The sequence below is a fragment of the Astatotilapia calliptera genome, chromosome 3 (genome assembly GCF_900246225.1).
Source record: "Astatotilapia calliptera chromosome 3, fAstCal1.2, whole genome shotgun sequence".
Classification (NCBI taxonomy): Eukaryota; Metazoa; Chordata; class Actinopteri; order Cichliformes; family Cichlidae; genus Astatotilapia; species Astatotilapia calliptera.
This window is the reverse complement of record NC_039304.1, coordinates 7,734,870-7,757,415: the sequence shown is the minus strand read 5'-3', so window position 1 is coordinate 7,757,415 and position 22,546 is coordinate 7,734,870. Positions and strand designations below refer to the sequence as shown.

Genomic DNA, 22,546 nt, shown 5'->3' with positions numbered 1-22,546 from the left:
ATGACATCTCTGAATTTTGCTTTGATTTGCCTGGTCTTCTGGAAAATTGGTAAGTTGGGAATACCTTAAATTCTTAAAAATATAAATTAAATCTCACGATTTTATTTTAATGATTCTTATAGAGTGATTAGGCTTTTATTGTGATTTTAAGTGCAAACATTCATGGTGTTCTCTTTACAGACCGGGTAACTAATATTCAGCTCTCCTCAAATGTTCGTCAAGAGAGCGGCTTTATATCAGCTAATGTTGGGGACAATGTAACTTTGCGATGTTTCTACGAAGGTGACGTTGCAGCTATGTTTTACTGGTACAAACAAACCCTGGGACAAAAGCCAAAGCTCATCTCTAGCTTCTACAAACATGACAAAAATGGCACTTTTAGCGAGGATTTCAAGAACAATCCACGATTTTCTTTGGACAGTAAAAATGGAAAGAACCACTTGACAATCTCGAATTTACAAATGTCTGACTCAGCAACGTATTACTGCATAAGCTGTTATGCTTACAAGTTTGAATTTGCAGAGGGCACCACAATCCATGTGAAGGGTTCGGATTTGAACCTTCAAACTTCAGTCCATCAGCTGTCTTCTGCAACCGTCCAGCTAGGAGCCTCTTTGACTCTGAACTGTACAGTCCACACTGGGACTTGTGATGAAGAACACAGTGTTTACTGGTTCAAAAGCTCAGAAAAATCCCATCCAGGACTCATTTACACCCATGGAGGCAGGAACAATCGCTGCGAGAGGAAAGCTAACACACAAACAAACACGTGTGTCTACAATTTGCCAATAAAGAGCTTGAATTTGTCTGATAATGGGATGTATTACTGTGCTGTTGCCTCTTGTGGACACATACTGTTTGGTAATGGGACCAAGCTGGGCTCGGAGGGTAAGTGGCATTCTAGTAGCCTGTCTCACATTTGCTAAACAGTCTTTAATACTCTCTCATTCAGCTTTTAATGGAAACATATTAACAACACTGATGGTTGATGGATGTTTGGTTCTCTACAGATGAGGTGACCTTTCCTGACTTTCTTGTGCATGTTTTAAGTGGAGTCTTGGCATTCACCACCACTCTGAGTCTTTTAATGGGTTTTCTAGTGTGGAAGATGAATAAAGGTAACCAGTCACTTACACTTGCAGTCAGTCCAAACATGGTTAGATATAGTGCACAAAAAACAGTTGCAAGGGTGTATGAAAGGGCACATGCGGCTTACAGTGTAAAGTGCTTTGATTTGTTAGTAAGACTGGATACACATTATATAAGTACCAAACTATAATATTGTTTTCTTGAACAGCGTGTATTTACAGACAAAGGCTTTTATATTTTTTGTGTTTCACAATAGAGTCACAAGCAAGATGTTCAGATGCAGCTAATGCAGAGGTGACTATATTTTTTGATATATATCAAATTATCTTTTGAACAGCTACCAATACATATATTACACTGTAGCACTTGATTTTTTTTCTGTAACATTTATTGACTCGTGTATTTTTGTACCAGGGATACCAAGATGCAGACAACCTTCACTATGCTGCCGTACAGACACAAAAGTCCAACCGGCAAAGGAGGCAGATGAATGACACCATGAATCACTGTGTGTACTCCAGTGTAAGGCAGCAGATCTGAACCTGTTTCATCTAGACTTTGTTTCAGCGTAAGATGTGGTTTTGTTAGCGTGTGTTTTGAGATCTGTTGTGAAGATAATCAGTACAAAGCCTTGGTTACAAAGGTGCTACATTTCCATTATCAGTATACTTGTTGATTCTCAGGGGTAAGAAAAACAGTGAGAAAACATGTTACTTTACGAAGCCAACCTTTCTGAACATGTGCATAACACACTGTGCCACATCACCATAAATATAAGCCAGTTTATGTCACAAGAAATACAATGTACAATGTAATGAGTGCTCTCTACTGGGGAATATCTGTTTATCTTTTCATATTGTGGTTACATATTTAAGAATCTTTTTATAGCTTAGATTAAGGTCTGAAGTTTAAAAAAAGTCATAAAGCTAAATCTCTATATGTCTGGGTGAGCAAATTCAAAGATAAAACAAACAACAAAAACAAACCATCTGCTCTTTTGTTTTTGTGTCTGTGTAGTTGCAAACAGGAAGCCTCCACTACTTTTCCACCATTGCAGCCGTATACTGGCTAAAACAACAAGGTTAATGCAATTAGCACTTTTGAACTAACTCTGCTGAAAGTTTGCAGTACGGCTATTTTTCCATAGTGTAGTGGTTTACGTGTTCAACGGGTGAAAGATTTCCGGTTCGATTCCAGGAGGAGAGATGAATGGAGTATTTCTCTGAAATTGCAAAAGTTAGAAAAAATTATAATGGAGCTACCTACTTGTGAATAAATGATCTGCCAAAAGTAGCATGATCTCTATGAAGGGCCTTCTTGCTGTGCTGGTGTATTTTGCACGGTTTTAATGGAATTTTCTGACAAATAAAATATATTACACACCATACAAGATGCTTATTTGGGTTATTTTCTTTCCTGCTGACTGTTTGGAAGATATCTGTGTCTTTGTGTTGCACCTGTACAATTTATGAATACAGCTTGCTAACATTAGCTGGCAATTCAGCACTCCACCCTGATATGACTGAAATAACTGATATACAAGACTTGGTAAGTCTTAAATCTTTGTTTTTCCCCATTAGCTGCCTGTCCTCATAAACACACCAAAATGGTCTTTTTTAAATTCTACATAACTTATAAATCTTATCTTGTATAACAAAGACATAGAACTCAAGACTTCTTGGTTTAAGAAGCAGTGATTGTGTGTTACAGTGATGTTACCCACTGGTTTGTGTGGATTACTTTGGTATTTTGGATGTTGCCATGTTTTTTAAAACATCAAAACACATATTTCTACCAGAGAGTAGAGCTTCGGAGTTACCAGCTTAGTAAGTCTAAGGGGTTGAACAAACTGAATACCCAAAATCTTGAAGTAAACATTAAACAAGAAAAAACTATAAATACCTGTCACTCAATATAGTCACACCTCTTTTTATGCATACACATGTGCATAGATTTATTATGCTTAAGAAAATGTGTTCACAAAAAATTCCACCCCGTCATAGTTTCTTCTGTAAACACAAGGTCAAACTCAAGCAATCATTTCAGTGAGACTTATGTTAGCCAAGTTAAACTGTAGTGGTCTTTGTGGGTTTCAGAAGAATGAAGAGGTGTAAGTACTTTAGTGGGGAGTCAGTCTTAAAGAAAACTGCATTAAACCACAAAGTAAATGGACTTTGTGGGTATATTATCTAATTTACCTCTGAGGTGTTAAAATGCATGCCCTAAAGACCACATGCAAATAACCAATAAACCTTTATAGACCATAAAACAATCCAAAGAGAGAAGGCATTATGTCAAATGTCAGCCAATAGAATTCTTTGCAGTTCTTTGACAAACGTGGAGATGAGACCTTGTATAGACTACAGAGGCCTGTTGGCCACTCTTAGGGCATCTGTCCAAACTTTAGGCCTAAAAAGTAAGCAAATGTCTTCCCCATATAGTTATTATAAAGCAGCAAATTATCTAAGGAGAAAAAAATGCAGTGTTTTGTACCATGAAACTGTTTTTTAAAATGTTGTACATCAGTTAAATTGGGCATTTTAACAGGGAGTCTACAGAAATCGACTACTTTTGAAGACACCCTCAAGTTTTTGGCATTTCCTCATTGCTTTTTATTGTTTGCATGAGATGGGAAAGTCACCTGACTGTTTGAGACATCACTCAAATTTGCCAGAAAGTGCTGGAAATTGATGGCATTTCCCTAACAAAGGATATTGTCATAACTTTTGAAAAGTTCCTAAGGGTTTTCTCCAAAAACAACATTCATGCTCAGCATTATTATTATTTCATTATTATTATTATTACACAAAGATTGTTTGCTGTTTTCAAAGGACCAGATTCCAGAAGACCTCAATCAACATATAAACATCATCCTGGTTTGACCAATTTTGGCACACCTTGGATACTGTATAAAAGTATGGAACAGCAGAAATTATATAATTTCATTTACATGCCTAAAAATGTTTGTTTTTAAAAAATATATTTTTGAAGAATTAAACACACATTCACAGGCAGCGTGCCCTTTCTGCCATGCGCATGGGAAGGTTAAACAGCCTCTGGTGCTTTAAACTCTGAGGAGCTGTAGCTTCGGCCTCTATTGGACGATTTGTTTGATTTACACCTTTTGATGATGCCAGAAGTTGCAAGACCAGACCCTACGTGACCCCAAATTTATGACACGCGGCATCTGTCCAGTCACGTGTCCTTAACTGGGCCTAAGATGGCGATTATTGATGGAAGTTGCTCTGATGCATTGTGTTACCACCAGAGATGGGCAGTAATGCGTTACTGTAATCTGATTACTTTTTTCAAGTAACGAGTAAAGTAAGGGATTACTATTGCAAAAACGGTAATTAGATTACCGTTACTTTCCCGTAGGAACGCTGCGTTACTGCGAGTGCGCCGTTAGTGACAACAGCTGTGTGCAGATCAACAATGGATCACATATCGAGTGCGGGAGAGAGTATGAGCGTGCAGCGTTTAAAGCGTGGAAGTACTGACCTTTACACCTGCACCAGGGTAAACCTCCGCCTACCACAGTCCTGCTTTACAGGTGAAAATAGAGCAACAGGACCGCTGAGTCTTTGACTTTATTCATTTTCTGCTGTGTTTTACTTGCATCTATTTGAAAGAGTGAGTGTAAACACAAAAAATATTTTATTTTATGTGCTGGAATGTGTAGAAAATAGGTTTAAATGTTAAACTAATTTATTCAAGTCAGAGAATGTTGCATATAATTAAATTTTTACTTGATGCATAAAGTTAAAAGATTAAAACTGATAAAACAAGTTTAAAAAAGAGACTTTTCCATTTGATTACATTTTATATGATGGAGTATGTAGAAAAAGTAGAATTGGGCTGAAGGATCTATCGCTTTATCACCTCTTCAGGTTGTAAATCGTGTTTTTAAAAAGTAACTAAGTAACTAAGTAATTAATTACTTTTGAAATTAAGTAATCAGTAAAGTAACGGGATTACTTTTTGGGGAAGTAATCAGTAATTAGTTACTGATTACTTTTTTCAAGTAACTTGACCAACACTGGTTACCACAGCCATTATCCAGAACTACAGCGGCTATTGGTTACAGCGGAGGAAACCAGTCCGGTAAGTAAATTTCTGTCTTAGCACATTTGTGGTTTTCTTTTGCCGCTGGTTTAGTGAATTTGTTTTGGAATCGGTGAGAACTAAGATAGCTAACTAGCCATTGTTTACATTGTTACATGAAGTCTGGAGAATTCTTGGCTCAGTTGTGTGTGTTTAGAAGACTTAACTTGAGAATTTACAATAGGACTTTGCTATCTAATGGATAATGTCACGCTAGCTAAATCAATATTTTACATAAAATCTATGAAAAACTGGAAACTGTGTTTTTTTTAGTTCACTTTTACAGACGGGTTGTTTGATGCCTTTCAATGTGTTGCTGATGTCCGGAAATATACTTTCACAGGATAAGCCATGTATATAATTACTGACTGCAGTTATTCTGTAGAAAAATATGATGTTAATTCTAGTGCCAAAGAACTCTGCTTTCTATTCTAATATGTTGCATAAAGCTCAATTATTTATAAGTGATTTGAAAAAGTGTCAGAAGCCTTAAAGTACGTCAAATAGTTTCACCCAACTGATTCTTCTCATAGAGCTAAGATTGCCTCTGTAGGTGGATGTGATCATCTACCCTCCTGGCCAATCAAAACAGTCTTGTCTCTGAAGAGAGTGAGGATGTAGAGCAGTGCTTTTCACTCAACACGGCAATTTCAACAAGATGACACCTCCGAAGCTTGTCTTCTATCTGACATGCCTCTTCTTGGTGGAATTTAGTAAGTTGCATTTTATTTAAAAAACAAGAACAACTATTTATGTTTTAAATGTATCATTCTGGTTAAAAATAATTCTGCTCTTTACCCCATTTAGCTCAGATGAATCATTTAAAACAACCCAGAAATTTACATCAAGAGAAAGGATTGATATCTCCTAATGTTGGAGACTCGTTGATTTTGCGATGTTTTCATGACAGTGATGCTGCAAAGTATTACTGGTACAAGCAACTACTGGGACAGAAGCTACAGCTTATTTCCAATACCTATAAATTTGACAAAAATGGAACTTTTTATGATGAGTTCAAGGACAATCCACGCTTTACATTGGAAACTGATGTGGGTATAAATCACTTACAAATTTCCAACGTACAAATCACAGATACAGCAACTTACTTCTGTGCAAGTGGTCTTTCATTTGTGTTTGAATTTGGAGAGGGTACCAAAGTCATTGTAAAGAGTCAAGGTTTGAGCATCAAAGCTCTAGTCCAGCAGTCTGCTTCTGAAACCATCCAGCCTGGAGGCTCTGTGACTCTAAACTGTACAGTACACACTGGGACCTGTGATGGAGAACGCAGCATTTACTGGTTCAGAAAAACAGAAGAATCTCAACAAACAGGACTTATTTACACCCATGGAGGTGGGAATGATCAGTGCGAGAGAAAAACTAAAACACAAACTAACACCTGCGTCTACACCCTGCCGATGAATGGTCTGAATCTGTCTCATGCTGGGACCTACTACTGTGCTGTTGCCTCATGTGGACACATACTGTTTGGAAAGGGGACAAAACTGGACTTTGAACGTGAGTAACGTCAAGGCTAAGCTTACTAAAAATACTGTAGATCCTCCCCAACAGGGAATGGGACAAAGTTGGACTTTCAAAGTGAGCAGATTTTCTACCAGGAATGGTCTGTTTTTACTCAATAGTATTTATTTTAACTTTGTAAAAAAAGTTGTGAACTTGTTTTCACGTTTTACAGGGGACGTGGACTCACTGGGTTTGGTGTATTTTTTGGGTGGTGCTTTGATATTCGTCATGATTCTTTCTGGCTTTCTGGCTTTCCTGATATGCAAGATGAATGGGAGAAACTGCAGCCAATATTCAGGTACAGTGTATTTTCATTGTTAAAAGCTTAATCTGTATTTTCTTTTTTGGTAAAAAAATAACTTTTTCTTCAACTTTTACCTTCAGAGTCTCATGTAGGACAGTCATCTCCTCACACAACCAATGCAGAGGTAAATATCACTGGAGTGTAACTTTCACAAGCACAAATCTTCCAGTACAATGCACATGAGAAGCAGTTACAATGTATTAATATATTATTTTGTTAGCAGGGTTACAACGATGCAGACAGCCTGCATTATGCCGCTTTACGTGTAAACCAGAGAAAACAATCAAGAAGACTTAAGGATGACACCATGAGTGAATGTGTGTACTCCAGTGTAAAGCAATGACTGTCTTTTGCTTTCTTTATAGTTGTTACAGAGAAGTACTTGTACAATTTTGATTTTAAAAACGGTTTCTGGGTCTTTTTTGTTTGTTTTTGTTTGGAATTTCATGATGGATATCCTAATATTATTCCTTTATAGTGATTTATAGACTTGACAGATGAAATATATCACATATTTCTTGAATTTGATGCATTTCGTTTAATGCTCTGGAATTCTTGCCATGTGTTTAATCACAAAATAAAGTAAATGTCATTATGAAGAACTTGAGCGAATGCGTGTTTACTTCTTTTGGGTATCTGGTTGCTCCCTGTGTATCGTACAGTACATGTGACAGTCCTCACTTATCCCAGACCAGCAGTGGAATTAGGAGGTGGCTGTGACCAGAAAAGCTGCCAATAATTATTTTGACACTTTAACAACTCTAAATACTGGGCATGTAGTTTAAACATTAAAAGTTTGTTGTTGAGATTTAGTTTCTCTATAGGTTATTATCACTAGTCTCGGATTTTTCCTTCATAGGAACTAAGGGGAAGTAGCTGCCAGGTGCTGACAGTGAAACACACTTCATTAGGTGATCAGTAAGTGTGACCACCTCTACAAAGCCAAAAACTTTCAGTTAGCATACGAAATGTTCTTGAGAACATGATCACAAAAAACAGACCAAGTTTAGGTTTTTTGAAGGGTTGCCAGGAAAAAAGTCCTTTTTAAAAGGAACCCATCAGCGTGGGATATTTTTTGGGAAGTTGCATTAGAATAAACAACATGTCTTGTTCAATAATGTCTATTAGACAGAGTAAATCAAAATGGATATGTTTGGCACAACACCACTGTCATTGAAAACCAAACATAGCATCAGCACAAAACACCTGGCAATAATTGTCAAGTCGAAGGGGTGTTGATTATTTGAGGAGGGGGGGGGGGGGGGGGGGGGGGTGTCAATGTCAGGCGTGTCCAACAGCTAAAGCTTGGCTTTAACTGTATTATGCAACAGGACAGTGACCCAAACATAGCAAATCTACAGCGGAACAGCTAAATGATAAAAGAATCAAGGTTTTGCAAGAGAGAAGTGCATGCCCAAATACCCCAAACTATGATGAACTAAAGCAAAATTGTAAGGAAGAGTTAGCTAAAATTTCTCTACAACAGTGTGAGAGACTGATACAGAAAGCATTTGCTTCAAGCTATTGCTCTTTGTGAGTCTTGGAGCTTACTTAAGTTGTAGGACTGTGGGAGAAAGCTGGAGTACCCAGAGAGAACCCACACAAACACAAGGAGAACATGCAAACTCCACACAGAAAGACCCTGGTCTGATGGTGGAATTGAACTCAGGACTTTCTAGCTGTGAAGCAACAGTGCTAACCAACATGCCGGTGGCATAGGTACAAGTCCTCATACAATGTACATTACATATATTTATATATATTGTAAAAGTAGTCAAAAAAAATGACATCAACAACAGCACGGTGTCATTTCTGCTTTTTTTCCCTGTAACAACAGCACGACAGATAACAGTCCGTGAACAGTCGCCTTTTTGTTCTCGCTAACCCTCTACATTCTACCATCTACAACTGCCATGGTGTTAATGTCATCCTGAAAGATATGAACATCGAGGGTAAAAACAAAGGAGACTGCTACCGGGCTTTAATCCGCCGATCGCCATGCTGCGGTTACAAGAAAAAGACGCTGAAATTACGTTCTCTATGCATTTAGACGTTCCTGTGCTTTGGCTAAACATTGGATTGAAACTTCAATGCGACAATGACACCAAGTAGAATTACATACATATTGCATAGCCCCAAACATTTCTTTTTCAAAGCCTGCAGTGAAGAAAAAGGTTGGTGATGAGCACAGACAATATCAGGAAAAGTGAGAAATGCAATATTTCTTTGTTGAGCACAGCAGCGTGTCATATTTGCACAGAGAAAGTTGCAGTGCACAAGAAATACAATTTGAATCGTCATTACACAACTAGACATGCTGCGGTGTATGCAAAATACCAGGGAGACGAGAAAGCCAACCAGGTTGCCAATCTTAAAACATCTACTGAGGCTACAAGATTTCTTCAAGAAAGCAACCAAAAAGAATAATGCAGCAGTGAAAGCTAGCTATGTGGTTAGTGAGATGATTGCTAAAGCAGGAAAGCCATTCACAAAGGTGAATTTGTCAAAAAGTGCATATTGCAGGCTGCAAATATAGTCTGTCCAGAAAAGAAAGGTCAGTTTAGCAACATCAGCCTTTCTGCCAACATCAGCATTTCTGACCTGTCAAGTGACATTTAAGAGCAACTGTGCGAGAAAGCCAAATGTTTCAGTGTTTCAGTTGCTCTTGATGAGGCCACAGATATCACCGATACTGCTCAGCTCGCAGTGTATGTCCGAGGTGTTGTTGACTGCTTTGAGGTGATGGAGTACTTGCTTACAGCAATTCCAATGCATGGCCAGACCACCGCTCAGGAGATATGTCACAAGCTGTGTGATGCCATGGAAGAGGTTTGTTGGAATAACAACTGATGGAACGCCATCAATGACGGGGAGGAAAAATGGACTGGTAAGGAGGGTGTGGAGGAGGCTATTGCTCTGCACTGCATTATCCATCATCAGGTCCTTTGCAGCAAACACCTGAAGTTTGACAAAGTGATGTAAACATTTCAAAATGCATCAACCAAATCAGATCCAGGAGCTTAAAGCACTGAAGGGTTCCGTGCTTTTTTAGAGGAAGTGGAGTCACAATATAGGATGTGCTCTACTTCACTGAAGCACATTGGCTTAGCAGGGGAAACGTATTGAAAAGATTTTTTGGAGTTGATAGCAGAAGTGAAAGCCTTCACGGAGAAAGATGGAGTGGCTTTTCCTGTGCTAAGTGATCCCAAATGGCTCATGGACTTAGCTTTTCTTGTTGATATCAGATATAAGCTTAATGCACTGAACAAGAACTTACAAGGCCAGGGGCAACTTGTCAGTGCTGCCTATGACAACAAGAAAGCATTCTCCACAAAACGTGTGTTTTGGAAAACCCAGCTCTCTCAGACGTTCCTGACATTTCCCAGCATTGCAAGGCACTTGTGGATGCAGGCACACCATTCAGTGGTGAGAAGTATGTTGATGTCATTTTGAGGCTACAAGAGGTTTTGATCACAGATTTGCAGACTTCAAGACGCACAGAGTCACATTTCAAATTTTTGCTAGCCCCATCTCCTTTGATGATGATGCCCCTTGTGTGCTTCAGATGAAGCTCATTAAACTGCAGTGCAACTCAAAGTGAAGATCAGGGAGGTGAGTGGAAAAGCCGACTAGCTTGGGCATTTTTTGAGAGAACTGACCCCTAGCTTCCTTCGGCTTTCCTGAATGTTCAAGCGGCCCATGTGCCTTTTTAGAAGCACGTACTTCAGCGAAAAGCTCTTCTCCACCTTGAACTTCAATAAGTCCAAGTACAAGACCAGACTTACTGATGAACATCTTTAAGACATACTGAGGATCTCAACTGCTTCCTCCCTCAGGCCAAACCTCTCATGACATGCCTATATGACATTAAAGCTTGGTTGGCCCTGTCGGTCTCTCAGGTCAGCTGACCAGCTGCTCCTGGAGGTACTGAGATCCTGGAAACTCTCTATCGTGGCTCAAAAATTATGGAATAATTCGCCCTGGCATGTTAGAGAGGGCCCTTCACTGTCCACTTTTAAATCGCGTCTCAAAACCCACTTTTATTCTTTGGCTTTTAATCTCAGTGAGACTTAGTTTTCAGTTGAAATGAAATTAGTTATTTAATTAATTATTTTTTCTTTGTTTTATTTGGCTTTTATTTATATGTTCTGTAATTTTATTTTATGGTTCCAATGTACAGCGCTTTGTGTCAGCTGTGGTTGGTTTAAAGTGTTTTATAAATAAAGGTGATTGATGGATTGATTGAAAATGTGGCTGGGCTATGCGAAAGGAAGCCCTGCCAGGTCTCTAGCTGCAAGGAGTAGGCGAGACACGTTCAGATGAACAGCTCATGTTCTTCACTGTTCCATTCATGTTCAAAAGAAGGTTAAAGGTTAAAGAACTGTTAATACAGACATTTGAATCTGAATACAGCAAATATAGAAGACTGAAGAAACCACAACTTATTAACTCTTAATTTGTTCATTTATTTTTGTGTTATAGATAATAGATTTGAGACTATGGGAATTTTTTAACAATAGTTTTCTTGTGGAAAACCTTGTGCAACACAGCCTCAAGCTGACTGTGCCTTCAGCGGGCCAGCTAAATTGAGTTTGAGACCCCTGATATAGATGAAACCCAACCACCTCTTATAAATAACGCTTCTTCTACAGAAATGTCCAAGACTTAACTGTCTCACTGACAAACTTCTACCAGAAGAAAATCTTGCAGACATTAACACAGCTCTACTCACCATCCCCAGTACCAGTATGACAGAAACCATTGAGCGTGCCACTGTCGCACCTTAATACTATTAACATTTGGGTATACGATTAAAAAAGCATGTAAAGAGAACCTTCCATTCAAAAATAAGGTTGGAAGCCCAGGACGATGTTTACTGGCTGCAGAAGGGTTTCATGAGAGACGGATCCTCTGTGTTTAAGAAGTAGAACAAAGTGTCCATAACTAAATCTCTAGAATCTGACAAACAAAGGCACACAGCTCTGGCTGCTGGGCTGAGGAAACACAAGATAAAATCTACTCATTCAATTTGGATAGCATTTAAGATGAGCCATAATAGTCAAGTGCTCTACAGCTACAAGCTTTGACTTGCATCAGTGTGAATGCAGAAAAGAAGAAGTCTGTCTCTGTCTGTGCAGCAGCTCGTGTGGTTTTTGTGCAGGATGTAAAGGTAGTTCCACACCCACATAAATACACCATTAGCACCTTTAAACATGCCACCAAAAGTGGTGGATTTTCAGGTATCGTAATACTACTTGGGTGAAATATTTAGAGTAATATTTACATCAGTGAAGAGAACAGACTAGTTGAACAGGGGTATTTGTGTTCCAATGAGCAAAAATAAAATAAAAAACCAACAAAAATAAATCGAACATAACATCCAAGTTCCTTGGCAGATAATTTAAAACTATTCAGCTGATGAAATCACATCACTTGAATTGCATTACCATTACGACTACTGCCATTATACCTATGCACATTTGGAGGTTTTGTGTGTGGGTTGTGTTTGTACCACTATCTTACTACCCTAACACAGCTTTTTGTTCCCTGCTGCTCAAAGCAAAGAAAAAACAACACATTTCAAAAAAAGCATTTCTATAAAAATTATTGAATTTCACATAAAATTTAAAAGTGAAATAAAAGATTAATTTGAAAAGTATTTGGGATGCAATGATTTCAATTTGTGATTTAAAATTTTCAAATATGTTGGTCTTTCTGCTTTAATAAGCCGTTTGGACAATTACAATGCACACTCTAAACATTCATGTTTCAGTGACAAATACTGAGCAGAATCCACTCTAAGGTGGCACCAGTCTCTAAGCTGTAAACTAATGACATTAATGTAATTTTCCTTAGTGAACATATACTGCACTAGTCAAGAGCCTCAATGCTTTTCATATATACTCATGATATTATGAACTTTACACCATAGGTGGTTGTGAACATGTGATTATGTTTCCACAGTAGGACGTACAGTGTCACTGTAGACTGGCCAATCAAGATCAGTCTTGGGTCTTCAGAGTGGAGAAAGCATCAAGATTCTTTTCATTTGACACAACGATTTGAACACGATGACACCTGCAAAGTTTGTCTTTTATCTGACATGTTTGTTCCTGGGGAAAATGGGTAAGTTGTGTTTCTGTTCTTTTTAACATCTCTTCAAGTTTTCACCTCTTAAGGAAATGAATATGTTGAACTGACTTTTCATTTGCTTTTATTTTGATTTTTATTGTAGTCCAGAAGACCCATCTGCAACCACAGGCATCTGTTTATCAAGAAAAAGATTTTATCTTAGCTGATGTTGGAGAAAATGTTAGTTTGCATTGTTTCTATGAAGGTGACGATTCAGCATGGATCTTGTGGTATAAGCAAACTCTGGGACAGAAACCGAGGCTAATCTCTACGTTCTATGTGTACGATACAAAAATCACTTTTCATGATGAATTCCTGAACAACCCACGGTTCACACTGGATACAGAAAACGGAAGAAATAACTTGAACATTTCAGATTTGAAAATCAATGACTCAGCTACTTACTACTGTGCATGCAGCTATAGATTTGTGTTAACTTTTGCAGAGGGTACCATTGTCAAAGTAAGGGAGACAGGTTTGAAAAACCCAGCTTTAGTCCATCAGTCACCATCTGAGACCATCCAGCCTGGAGGCTCCGTAACTTTGAACTGCACGGTACACACTGGGACCTGTGATGAAGAACACAGTGTTTACTGGTTCAAAGAAACAGAAGCATCTCGTCCAGGACTGATTTACACTTATGGAGGCAAAAATGATTATTGTAGGACGAAAACTAACCCACAAGCAGACGCCTGTGTCTACAACCTGCCAATGAAGGATCTGAACATGTCTCATGCTGGGACCTACTACTGTGCTGTTGATTCATGTGGACACATAGTGTTTGGAAACGGGACCAGATTGGATCTCAGCCGTGAGTACTGAAGAGTCATTTACAGTCAATTCTGATCACTTTTTGTGAGAAGATACATATAAGCTAAAAACCTCTTTCCGATGACTGGCTAACTGCAGGTGAGGCAGACTTTCTTGTCTTGGTGTACTACTTGAGTGGAGCTTTGGCATTCAGTACCATCCTGGTTCTCCTACTGGTTTTCTCAGTATGCAAGACAATGAAGAGAAACAACTGCCTTTGCCCAGGTATGTGGTACTGCTTGTGCCTGATAGCTTAAATTTGTTACGTTTATCTTTTAGCCTTTGGATCTGAGTATTTTTTTGTCTTTGACTATTAGAGCCGCGTGCACGTTTACCAACTCCTTCAACAACAAATTCAGAGGTAAATCAAATCCCAGTTACTTACTAATAAAACAATGCTAAATTTCTGTAAAGGAAATATCTCAAATGACTTTTGCATATTCTCTTGACAGGCTTGTCAAGATGCAGACAGCCTCCATTATGCAGCTTTAAGTGCTAAGAAACTTAACAAGTCAAGAAGACAGAAAGACAGCAGCAAGAGTGAATGTGTGTACTCCAGCATAAAGCAGTAAATATGGACATTTCAACATTTCAATGTCGAGCAGACAAAACAATTCTACATTCTGTTCAATACAATTTATGACCAGTACTAACATTCTAGCCCAATTGCAACTGGAAAATCAGGCGAATGCATGTCCTGCTTATCTCCCATCCATATTCCAACAGGATTCTTTGGCTGTTACTTGAGGAATGATTACTTTTAAATACATATACATTTCTGAACAGTATATATTCATTTTACTAAACATTTGATCTCAAGGTTGTAAAAAAAAAACTGCATGAATGAAGTTTTCGTGCCAGACTACAAACAAATTGCAAGGTTTCAGTTTTATTCTCTTTTTTTGAACCATTTTGTTGGAGTTTATGCATTCACATTTAGTAAAAAACCAGCACTGTGACTAAATAAAGCTGCTAGGCTATGGCTGCAGATCTTTTTCATTGTATCTCTGTCAGTGCAACATCAATGATCTTGTGTTTTGAGCCAGTGTGACTACTTCAGGTACTATACAGATTAGTACCAGAGCCAATCTAGGAATTTGCTGCAATCAATTTGAAGCTATAGCAGAGCGTTGTCATGAGATAGGTCACATCAAATAGAAGATGAACCAGTAAAATGGTTATATACACCTTTTTCTAAAAATAAATATACTGGTGGCTACTAGTGCAATCCCTCAGCCCCCTACTAGATGTGTTGTATAAATTTGAAAATATCAAGTGACATTCTTCTTGAGTCACATTCCCAACACTTAGAACCAACCTGATCTTTGACCTTGACCTGTAGGTCAAGCTCACTGAATTCTAAAATATAAATGTATGCTATCACTTTGAAAACCCTAAGTTCTTAATTTATGGTGTTCACAAGAATTTAAGAACATATTCCCCCTGACCTCACAGATATTCAAAGTCATCCAAGAATTTAAGTAGAAATGAGTTATTGTGTTCATAAGATTTTCAGTAAATCTGACCACTGATTTTGATCAAGCTCGACAGGATTCCAGAGTCGTCTCTATCTTCTAAGCCGACTGAGGTCTCTACAGTGAAAATAACAAATAACAAAGTTCTCATTTTAAAGTAAAATGTCAATCATATACATGTCGTTTCTCTCTATGTTCTGGATATTTATAATTTAGCTATTTCTATTTATTATAGCTAGTTCTTATATTTTGTAAACTTGTAATATATTGTATTATTTAAGTTAGCATGCTCACATGTTCAGCATGTTACTGTTCTTATTGTCTTGGAGCAACTGTAAATACATACTTTCCATAGGGATTAATAAAGTATTCTGATTCTGAATGGCCTATCCCACCTTGCAGCTGCAAGAGAAGTACTTGCAGCTACTGACAGGTACCAAAAAGAGAGAGAGAGAGTATTACTCTGATATTTGCATTTTTACATTGGCTGACAGTTAAATGCAGAGTTGAGTTTAAGGTTCTATTAGTTGATTTTTAATCTCTCCAATAGCTTGGCTCCTGGTATGCATGTCTATATCTATACATACATGAGTTGCTTTTAACCCTTTAAGACCTATCATAGAACCAAGTTCGCAAAAACCATCAAGGGCTACGATGAAACTGGCTGACTCTCTATGTGAGCCAGTTTCATCCTAGCCCTTGATGGTTTTTGCGACTGCACTTGGGGACACATTCAAAGTTTTAGGAATTTTCCAGACTGACCAAATTTAGGTTCTTAAAGTAATAATGGACTGTCATTTCTCTTTACTTGTCTGATTAGTTCTTGCCATAATATGAATTCTAACAGTTGTCAAATAGGGATGTCAGCTGTGTACCAACCTGACTTCTGTACAACACAACTGATGGTCCCAACAACATTGAGAAGGCAACAAATTTCACAAATGAACCCTGACAAGGCACAAATGTGAAGTGAAACCATTTGAGATAAGGCCAAGGGTTTTCAGTGCTGTCAACAAAGCAAAGGGTGGCTACTTTAGTTCTTGTATCTTACTATTATGGGTTTTTAAGTAATTGTAATAATTCCTGGAGTTTTGTTTTTTTATTTGATTCCCTGCCTCTCCCATTAAATCTCAGCCTCTGTGTTAGATATTCCCTTGTTGGTTAGTTCCTGTTTTATTTTGATAGTCATACGTACCTTCTACTGAATAACTTCCCATGTCTCATTATCCCTGCTGTGCATTCATCCTATTTCCCCTAACCTCATTACTTTGTGTTTATTGTTTTTTCCTTGTATTTTTTCTGTTTTCCCTTGGATTATTCTGAACGTTTATCCTGAACAGACAGTGATAAAAGCTTATTTTGTATTTCACTCCATCTTTAGTTCTGTACTTAATCTATTGAAACGCAATGCCCCCAGTAATGGGGGAGAGAGGGAGAACATCTGGAATGTACCACCAGATCTGTTATTTAAATATAGCTGTTTGATATCCACAGAAACGTCAGAATCTCAACTAAAAGCTAAAAAAAAATCACAAAACACAGCTACTGTAAAACAGTAAATGGTTAAAGAGCAGGTAAAAGGATGTAAACACAAAGCACAAATCACACGATCATGCCACGATACACGATCATGCGTCAGGGTGCTGAAAGCAGAAATCTCACAGATTCATAAACTGCTGGTTTCATCACTTTCTGAACTAAATTCACTGAACCAGCTGCAAGAGAAGACCAACGCTAGGCTTCACATTTAAGGAACATTGTAATGAATTCCCTCTTAGTTCGGTGTGTTTTGCTGTGAAGACCGGGTTGGATTTGAGATACTCAAAAGGGATTAAAAAGAGTTGTGTGACTACCCCAGGTTTTCCCCAATACAAGACAAATTGCACATATTATTTTCTTTTTCAGACATATCTGTTACTATTTGTCAAAGTTCAAACAACCTCTGTAATGTAGCTTTGAGTTCAAGTCATCCAACTAATCGGATTTTAGCGCAAAGATTCAAACCAGAGCTTTATGTTTTTTTGTTGTTGTTAAGAATCTCATTGAAGATGCTTTGTGAAGTTAGAAATATTCTTTTGATATTGGTCTTTAAATCGCGGTTTTCGGTCTAAAGATAAGATCTCTTTAAGCTTAGACAGGCTTTAGTATTGTGTAACTACTTGGCTGTATTATCTATTGTGTGATCTTTGTGGTTACAAGCGGGAAATGACCTGATTCTGACTTAGAAAAAAAAATTTTTAGAAACTGACTGAAATCATACGTTCTTTCCTTTGTCAGTGCACAGCCATTTGCTGTTTTTGACAGGATGTTAAGTATTATGCAGACACAAAAATGACCAAGGAAACACTCAAAAACGCCAATATAAACATCAGTATATAAAGTGAATATAAGTTCACATTTAGATTATTATGTCAGCAGTATAACATCAAATTCTGGAGTTTTTAAACAAACTACTTGTTTTATTCTGCAAACTACACTATATGAGTAATTCGTTTTGTATATAAATTTCCTAAGGATATGCTTCCCCAAGGCCAATGGCCTGTTTGATAGTGATACAGATATTGTCCCAAAAAATCCACCAATTTTCATTAAATTCAATTTGGCAACTTTTGCAAAATCCACCACCTTCACTTTACTTTTTTATTATTCTATTCTAGGCTGTAAAACGTAAATGAGAGTTACTATGCTCTTTCACCCATTTTAAAAATGTTGTGCTTAATAGGCATCTCACAATGTCAGTATTTATTATTAGAAAAAACAAAACGTGATACTATTGTTTCCAGTGAGCACGTTGCATTTCCTAAGTAGGACATACAGCGCAGCGTCACAGTTTGTCGGCCAATCAAACACAGTCCTGCCTATAAAGAGTAGAAAAGAGGGTTTTTTCCTTCCTTTTTTTCACACAGCAATTTTCTGCACAATGGCTTTTTCACTGCTGGCTTTTTATTTTGCAATACTGTTATCGAGGACTCTGGGTGAGTTGTGTGCTTGTAGGTTCATTTCTCCTCTCTAAGAATATTGAATTCTTTCACTTTTGCCTTACATTTGCTTTATTTTATATTTCAATTCTGCTCATTTGACTGATCTAGAGCTGTCCTCATCTGGTCATCAGAAGAGCGCTTTTGTGTCACGTAAAACGAGTGACAACTTGATTTTGGAATGTTTCTACGAAGGTGAGGTTGCTGCAAGGCTTTACTGGTATAAACAACCTCTTGGACAGAAGCCAATGCTCATCTCTTACTCCTACATATATGAAAAAAATAACACATTTTTTGGCGAATTTAAGAATAATCACCGCTTTTCACTGGATACTGAAAATGGCAAAAACCACTTGATGATCGGAGATTTACAAATTTCAGACTCAGCGACTTACTACTGTATGACCTCTTATTTATACAGATTAACATTTTCAGAAAGCATTACTGTTATTGTTAACGATGCAGAGTCAAACGTCCAAGCTGTGGTCCAACAGTCAGCTTCTGAGATCATCCAGCAAGGAGACTCTGTGACTCTGAACTGTACAGTACACACTGGGACCTGTGATGAAGAACACAGTGTGTACTGGTTCCAAAACTCAGACGAATCCCATTCTCAGTCCCATCCTGGACTCATTTACACACATTGGGGTGGGAATGATCAGTGTGAGAAAGAAGCTAAGACACAAATACACACCTGTGTCTACAACTTGCCAATGAATAACCTGAATCTGTCTCATGCTGGGACCTACTACTGTGCTGTCGCCTCATGTGGACACATACTGTTTGGAAATGGAACAAAACTGGACTTTGAACGTGAGTAACATTAAGACTGAGTTTACTAAAATCACAGTAGATCCCACCCAGTTGTCTAAACTGTCTGACTTCATGCAGATAATGTTTTCTGGAGCGGCACCTTTGCAGTCACCTCCATCCTGAGTGTATTGCTGGCTTTCTCAGTGTGTGTGATCAGCAAGAAATGCATCTGCAAATCTCCTGGTAACTAATTTTTAGGGTTTTTTTAACCTGCCAATTATTCCAGAATTATAAATATAAGAAACTTTTGTTGTTCTTGTAGAATCTCAAGCAAGTCTCCCCAAAGCAGATGCAACGGTGATGTATTACCAGTAACTATTCAGTTACCATTTTTCTACGCAAAAGTCAATCTGTGGACATATTTTTATTAATAAGTATTTTGTTGCCAGGCTTTCCAAGAGGCAGAAAGACTCTATTTTCCATCTTCAACTGTCAACCTGCGCAACAGATCAAGAAGTCAGAAGGATCACACCTGGAGTGAATGTGTGTACTATAGTGTAAAGCATTAGTACGCAGAGAAGACATGGTGTTTAAAAATGTAGTATTTCTTTTTTATGTTGGGTCATGTTCACAATATAATTTTTTTTGCTAGTTAATCACATTTGTAACGTCACTGTAGTTTGAAGCTAAAGATGGAATAATGAAGGAATCATGAGAGACAAATGTCAGTATTCACTTCTTTTTTAATCCTCATTCTCTGCCAACAGCCTTTTAATTTTTTTTTTTTTTTTTGTAAATTTAATGTTTTTGAAGCTCAATAAACATAATAAAGACTAAAAGACCTTCAAGCTTGAGACAATATCTGTGTGCCATTTCAATTCAGTGATAACATGTCTCATTATTGTGATTATTATTATTGTGTATGAGAGAATTAAGCCAAGCTTGTCTCTTCAAGAGAATGGATCATGAAATGCAGTCATTCTGCTGCCAAATTAAGTATAGAAACTAGACTTAATCTGTTATCCTAAATACAAAAGGTCCCAAGCAGGAGTGGATCTAGAGAAATTTTCTTAGAGTGGCAGGGAAATCAAATGGGATGGCAAAATGAAAGTCATTTCTTTACACATACAGATGTGTAGTTTTTTTTAAATTTAGAAATAATTTACAAAAAATTGCACAAATCTGCACTTTCATGAAGAAATTTTTGACCGAAAATTTAAACCAAATTTTTCATGATTTATTGGGTTCCAGGGTATAATTGGCCATTTTTGACTACTTTTAATTTTACCTTCATTTTTCACCATTAAAAGCTATTTATATTCCCTTGTTTGGTATCAGTCTTTTCAGCACAAACTCACATGTCTGAATCCGCTGTTATTCTTTTCATTTTGACATACTGTATTAGCACAATTGATATAAATCTTAAATTTTAAAAACTTATGCTCAAATTTTAAGTTCTATACAACTATTGCCCCCAAAATGCAGCCAATACGTAGCACGGCACATGTTTCGTGTAGGATAGTTAATTTAAATGCCCGTCATAAAGTAATAACTAGCTCTGAGCTGTGTTTAATATTAATAAGTCCTAAAGTACGACTACATTGTATTTTCAGTTTTTCCTCCATTTTTCTTTAGATTGCAACTTATCTTGCAAAAATAATTAAATAGATAGCACCTAACCTTTTCTCTAGATCTCATGGTGAATACTCTCACTAACACCAAGTCTCTTGTTCTCAACTTCACTGATTTTAATCGTAGTTAAGCCTGCACTGGGTTGGGTGTGTAAAGGAGGATTACGGTAAATATTTGTTGTCAATACGACTACTTTTTGCTGCCACTGCTGCTGCTGCAGGATATCCTCATCAAGATTTAGGAGGGTATGCCATGTGAGAGGTCACTACTGAATCTCTTGCAGAACAAATGATCAGGGGTAATATGCTGAAATGAGGAGAGGTTGTTTCAGCAAAAGAATATACCCAGTCGAATAATGTGAACTATTTACCAGTTATGTCGATTGCAAGTATTTGCAGATATCAAATTGGAATTTTGCATTGGGGAAACGACATGCTTATTATTACTGGCAGGTAAAAAGCCAGATTCTTATGAAGTGGTATCAACCGGTCACAGCAGATGGCCCCGCCCCTCCCTGAGCCTGGTTCTGCTGGAGGTTTCTTCCTGTTAAAAGGGAGTTTTTCCTTCCCACTGTCACCAAAGTGCTTGCTCATAGGGGGTCATATGATTGTTGGGTTTTTCTCTGTACCTGTACCTTTAACTTTTGTTGTGATTTGGCGCTATAAATAAATAAATTTATACATAAATAATAATAAATAAATAAAATTGAATTGAATTGGTATGACTGCTTTGTTTGGGCAGAGAAGGATTTGTTTATGAGGCAAGAACTTGGGGAATAGGAAGATGCATTAGGGGACAACATTTTTCAAGTAGGGCTAGTTGAGAGTGAGGACCATTAGCATGGATTTAGGGGGGAAAAGTCCATGTTGAGGTGGAATTGCATAAAAAAGAGTGAAGCACTTCCAGTAATGTAACTTATAGTCTAAAGTGCTTTGACTGTTAAAAAAGATTAAACTGTTTATGGCTAATAGAGGATGGGGAATGCCTGGATACTGATGTGTGAAGAAAAGCAACAAACCTGTAGCCTTAAAAGGTGACCCAAGTTCAGGCACATGGTCTGACAGCAGAGTCAGTTAAAATAGGACAAGGAGAGCTGACAAATTATTGTCAATTGAAGGATGACAACAAGTAAATCCCATCCCATTGGTCATGTTGTTTTGGCAAACCATCGTTGACAGACAGCTTTGACACAAATTTAAAATGTCTTTGCTGTAAACATTTGAGTCTATGACAAACAGGCACAGAAAGCTAAAAGTGGGTGCATCCTGTCAAACAGAGTGCCTTTTACCATTTTTCTGTTTAGACGTGTCAGTGCAACGGCCTCTGTGGTTTCAGCAGGATGTGTTGTTACGCTAACACATACATCACGACCTAAGGTCCACTTGTTGTAAACACCCAAAAACTGTAGTTTTCCACAGGTCTTGTTTATTTCATGCTGCAACTCATGAGCTCAGAAACTTTTTATCCGGAATGCAAAACCATTATTGAAAATGATGTATGATAATCATTATTCAAACAGCAGTAGAGTAAAGAGTAAAATAACATAAATTACAAATGTTACATTGTATTCCTGCAACTTAAGAGCAAAGATATTATAATCCTGAATGTAAAATACCAAAATCCTGTGTGAATGTATTCATGTTGATATTCCTAATGATCTCTTTCTGGGCCCATGTGCTGCTGTTTTCTGGTTTGCCCTACTGTTATCCACAATGAGCTCACTGCTGGAATCCTAATTCTGTATACTC

General features: G+C 37.6%; 4 protein-coding genes across 6 annotated transcripts; all 4 read left to right on the top strand.

The window, feature by feature from the left end:
* LOC113012011 (uncharacterized) lies at positions 1–1,629 on the top strand. The gene is made up of 5 exons (XM_026151957.1): positions 1–49; positions 181–888; positions 1,011–1,118; positions 1,346–1,383; positions 1,504–1,629. The coding sequence occupies exons 1-5, from the start codon at positions 1–3 to the stop codon at positions 1,627–1,629; spliced, it is 1,029 nt and encodes a 342-aa protein (XP_026007742.1).
* Positions 1,630–5,846: 4,217 nt separating this feature from the next.
* On the top strand, positions 5,847–7,521 carry LOC113011920 (uncharacterized). Of its 2 annotated transcripts, none has more exons than XM_026151789.1 (5): positions 5,847–5,906; positions 6,001–6,708; positions 6,887–7,012; positions 7,099–7,142; positions 7,242–7,521. In XM_026151789.1, exons 1-5 carry the CDS (start codon positions 5,852–5,854, stop codon positions 7,359–7,361), a joined length of 1,053 nt encoding a protein of 350 aa, XP_026007574.1. In that variant the 5' UTR covers positions 5,847–5,851; the 3' UTR covers positions 7,362–7,521. The 2 variants fall into 2 exon arrangements, with proteins under 2 accessions (XP_026007574.1, XP_026007566.1); XM_026151781.1 differs by having other exon boundaries at positions 7,239–7,521.
* A 5,568-nt stretch (positions 7,522–13,089) lies between these two features.
* Positions 13,090–14,532, top strand: LOC113011914 (uncharacterized). The gene is made up of 5 exons (XM_026151768.1): positions 13,090–13,144; positions 13,254–13,961; positions 14,060–14,185; positions 14,278–14,321; positions 14,413–14,532. The coding sequence occupies exons 1-5, from the start codon at positions 13,090–13,092 to the stop codon at positions 14,530–14,532; spliced, it is 1,053 nt and encodes a 350-aa protein (XP_026007553.1).
* A 3,816-nt stretch (positions 14,533–18,348) lies between these two features.
* Positions 18,349–19,930, top strand: LOC113011904 (uncharacterized). Of its 2 annotated transcripts, XM_026151754.1 has the most exons (6): positions 18,349–18,410; positions 18,525–18,608; positions 18,879–19,226; positions 19,305–19,409; positions 19,489–19,523; positions 19,616–19,930. In XM_026151754.1, exons 1-6 carry the CDS (start codon positions 18,356–18,358, stop codon positions 19,733–19,735), a joined length of 747 nt encoding a protein of 248 aa, XP_026007539.1. In that variant the 5' UTR covers positions 18,349–18,355; the 3' UTR covers positions 19,736–19,930. The 2 variants fall into 2 exon arrangements, with proteins under 2 accessions (XP_026007539.1, XP_026007530.1); XM_026151745.1 differs by having other exon boundaries at positions 18,525–19,226.
* The last annotated feature ends 2,616 nt before the right edge of the window (positions 19,931–22,546 follow it).

Excerpts from the sequence above, each read along its gene's own strand:
- LOC113012011 (XM_026151957.1), top strand. The coding sequence starts at position 1 with ATGACATCTCTGAATTTTGCTTTGATTTGCCTGGTCTTCTGGAAAATT. Across the intron at positions 50-180 it reads CCTGGTCTTCTGGAAAATTG|ACCGGGTAACTAATATTCAG; the intron begins GTAAGTTGGGAA and ends TTCTCTTTACAG. Across the intron at positions 1,384-1,503 it reads CAGATGCAGCTAATGCAGAG|GGATACCAAGATGCAGACAA; the intron begins GTGACTATATTT and ends TTTTTGTACCAG.
- LOC113011920 (XM_026151781.1), top strand. The coding sequence starts at position 5,852 with ATGACACCTCCGAAGCTTGTCTTCTATCTGACATGCCTCTTCTTGGTG. Across the intron at positions 6,709-6,886 it reads GACAAAACTGGACTTTGAAC|GGGACGTGGACTCACTGGGT; the intron begins GTGAGTAACGTC and ends CACGTTTTACAG. Across the intron at positions 7,013-7,098 it reads AAACTGCAGCCAATATTCAG|AGTCTCATGTAGGACAGTCA; the intron begins GTACAGTGTATT and ends TTTTACCTTCAG.
- LOC113011914 (XM_026151768.1), top strand. The coding sequence starts at position 13,090 with ATGACACCTGCAAAGTTTGTCTTTTATCTGACATGTTTGTTCCTGGGG. Across the intron at positions 13,145-13,253 it reads TTTGTTCCTGGGGAAAATGG|TCCAGAAGACCCATCTGCAA; the intron begins GTAAGTTGTGTT and ends TTTTTATTGTAG. Across the intron at positions 14,322-14,412 it reads CTTCAACAACAAATTCAGAG|GCTTGTCAAGATGCAGACAG; the intron begins GTAAATCAAATC and ends TTCTCTTGACAG.
- LOC113011904 (XM_026151745.1), top strand. The coding sequence starts at position 18,356 with ATGGCTTTTTCACTGCTGGCTTTTTATTTTGCAATACTGTTATCGAGG. Across the intron at positions 18,411-18,524 it reads ACTGTTATCGAGGACTCTGG|AGCTGTCCTCATCTGGTCAT; the intron begins GTGAGTTGTGTG and ends TGACTGATCTAG. Across the intron at positions 19,227-19,304 it reads AACAAAACTGGACTTTGAAC|ATAATGTTTTCTGGAGCGGC; the intron begins GTGAGTAACATT and ends GACTTCATGCAG.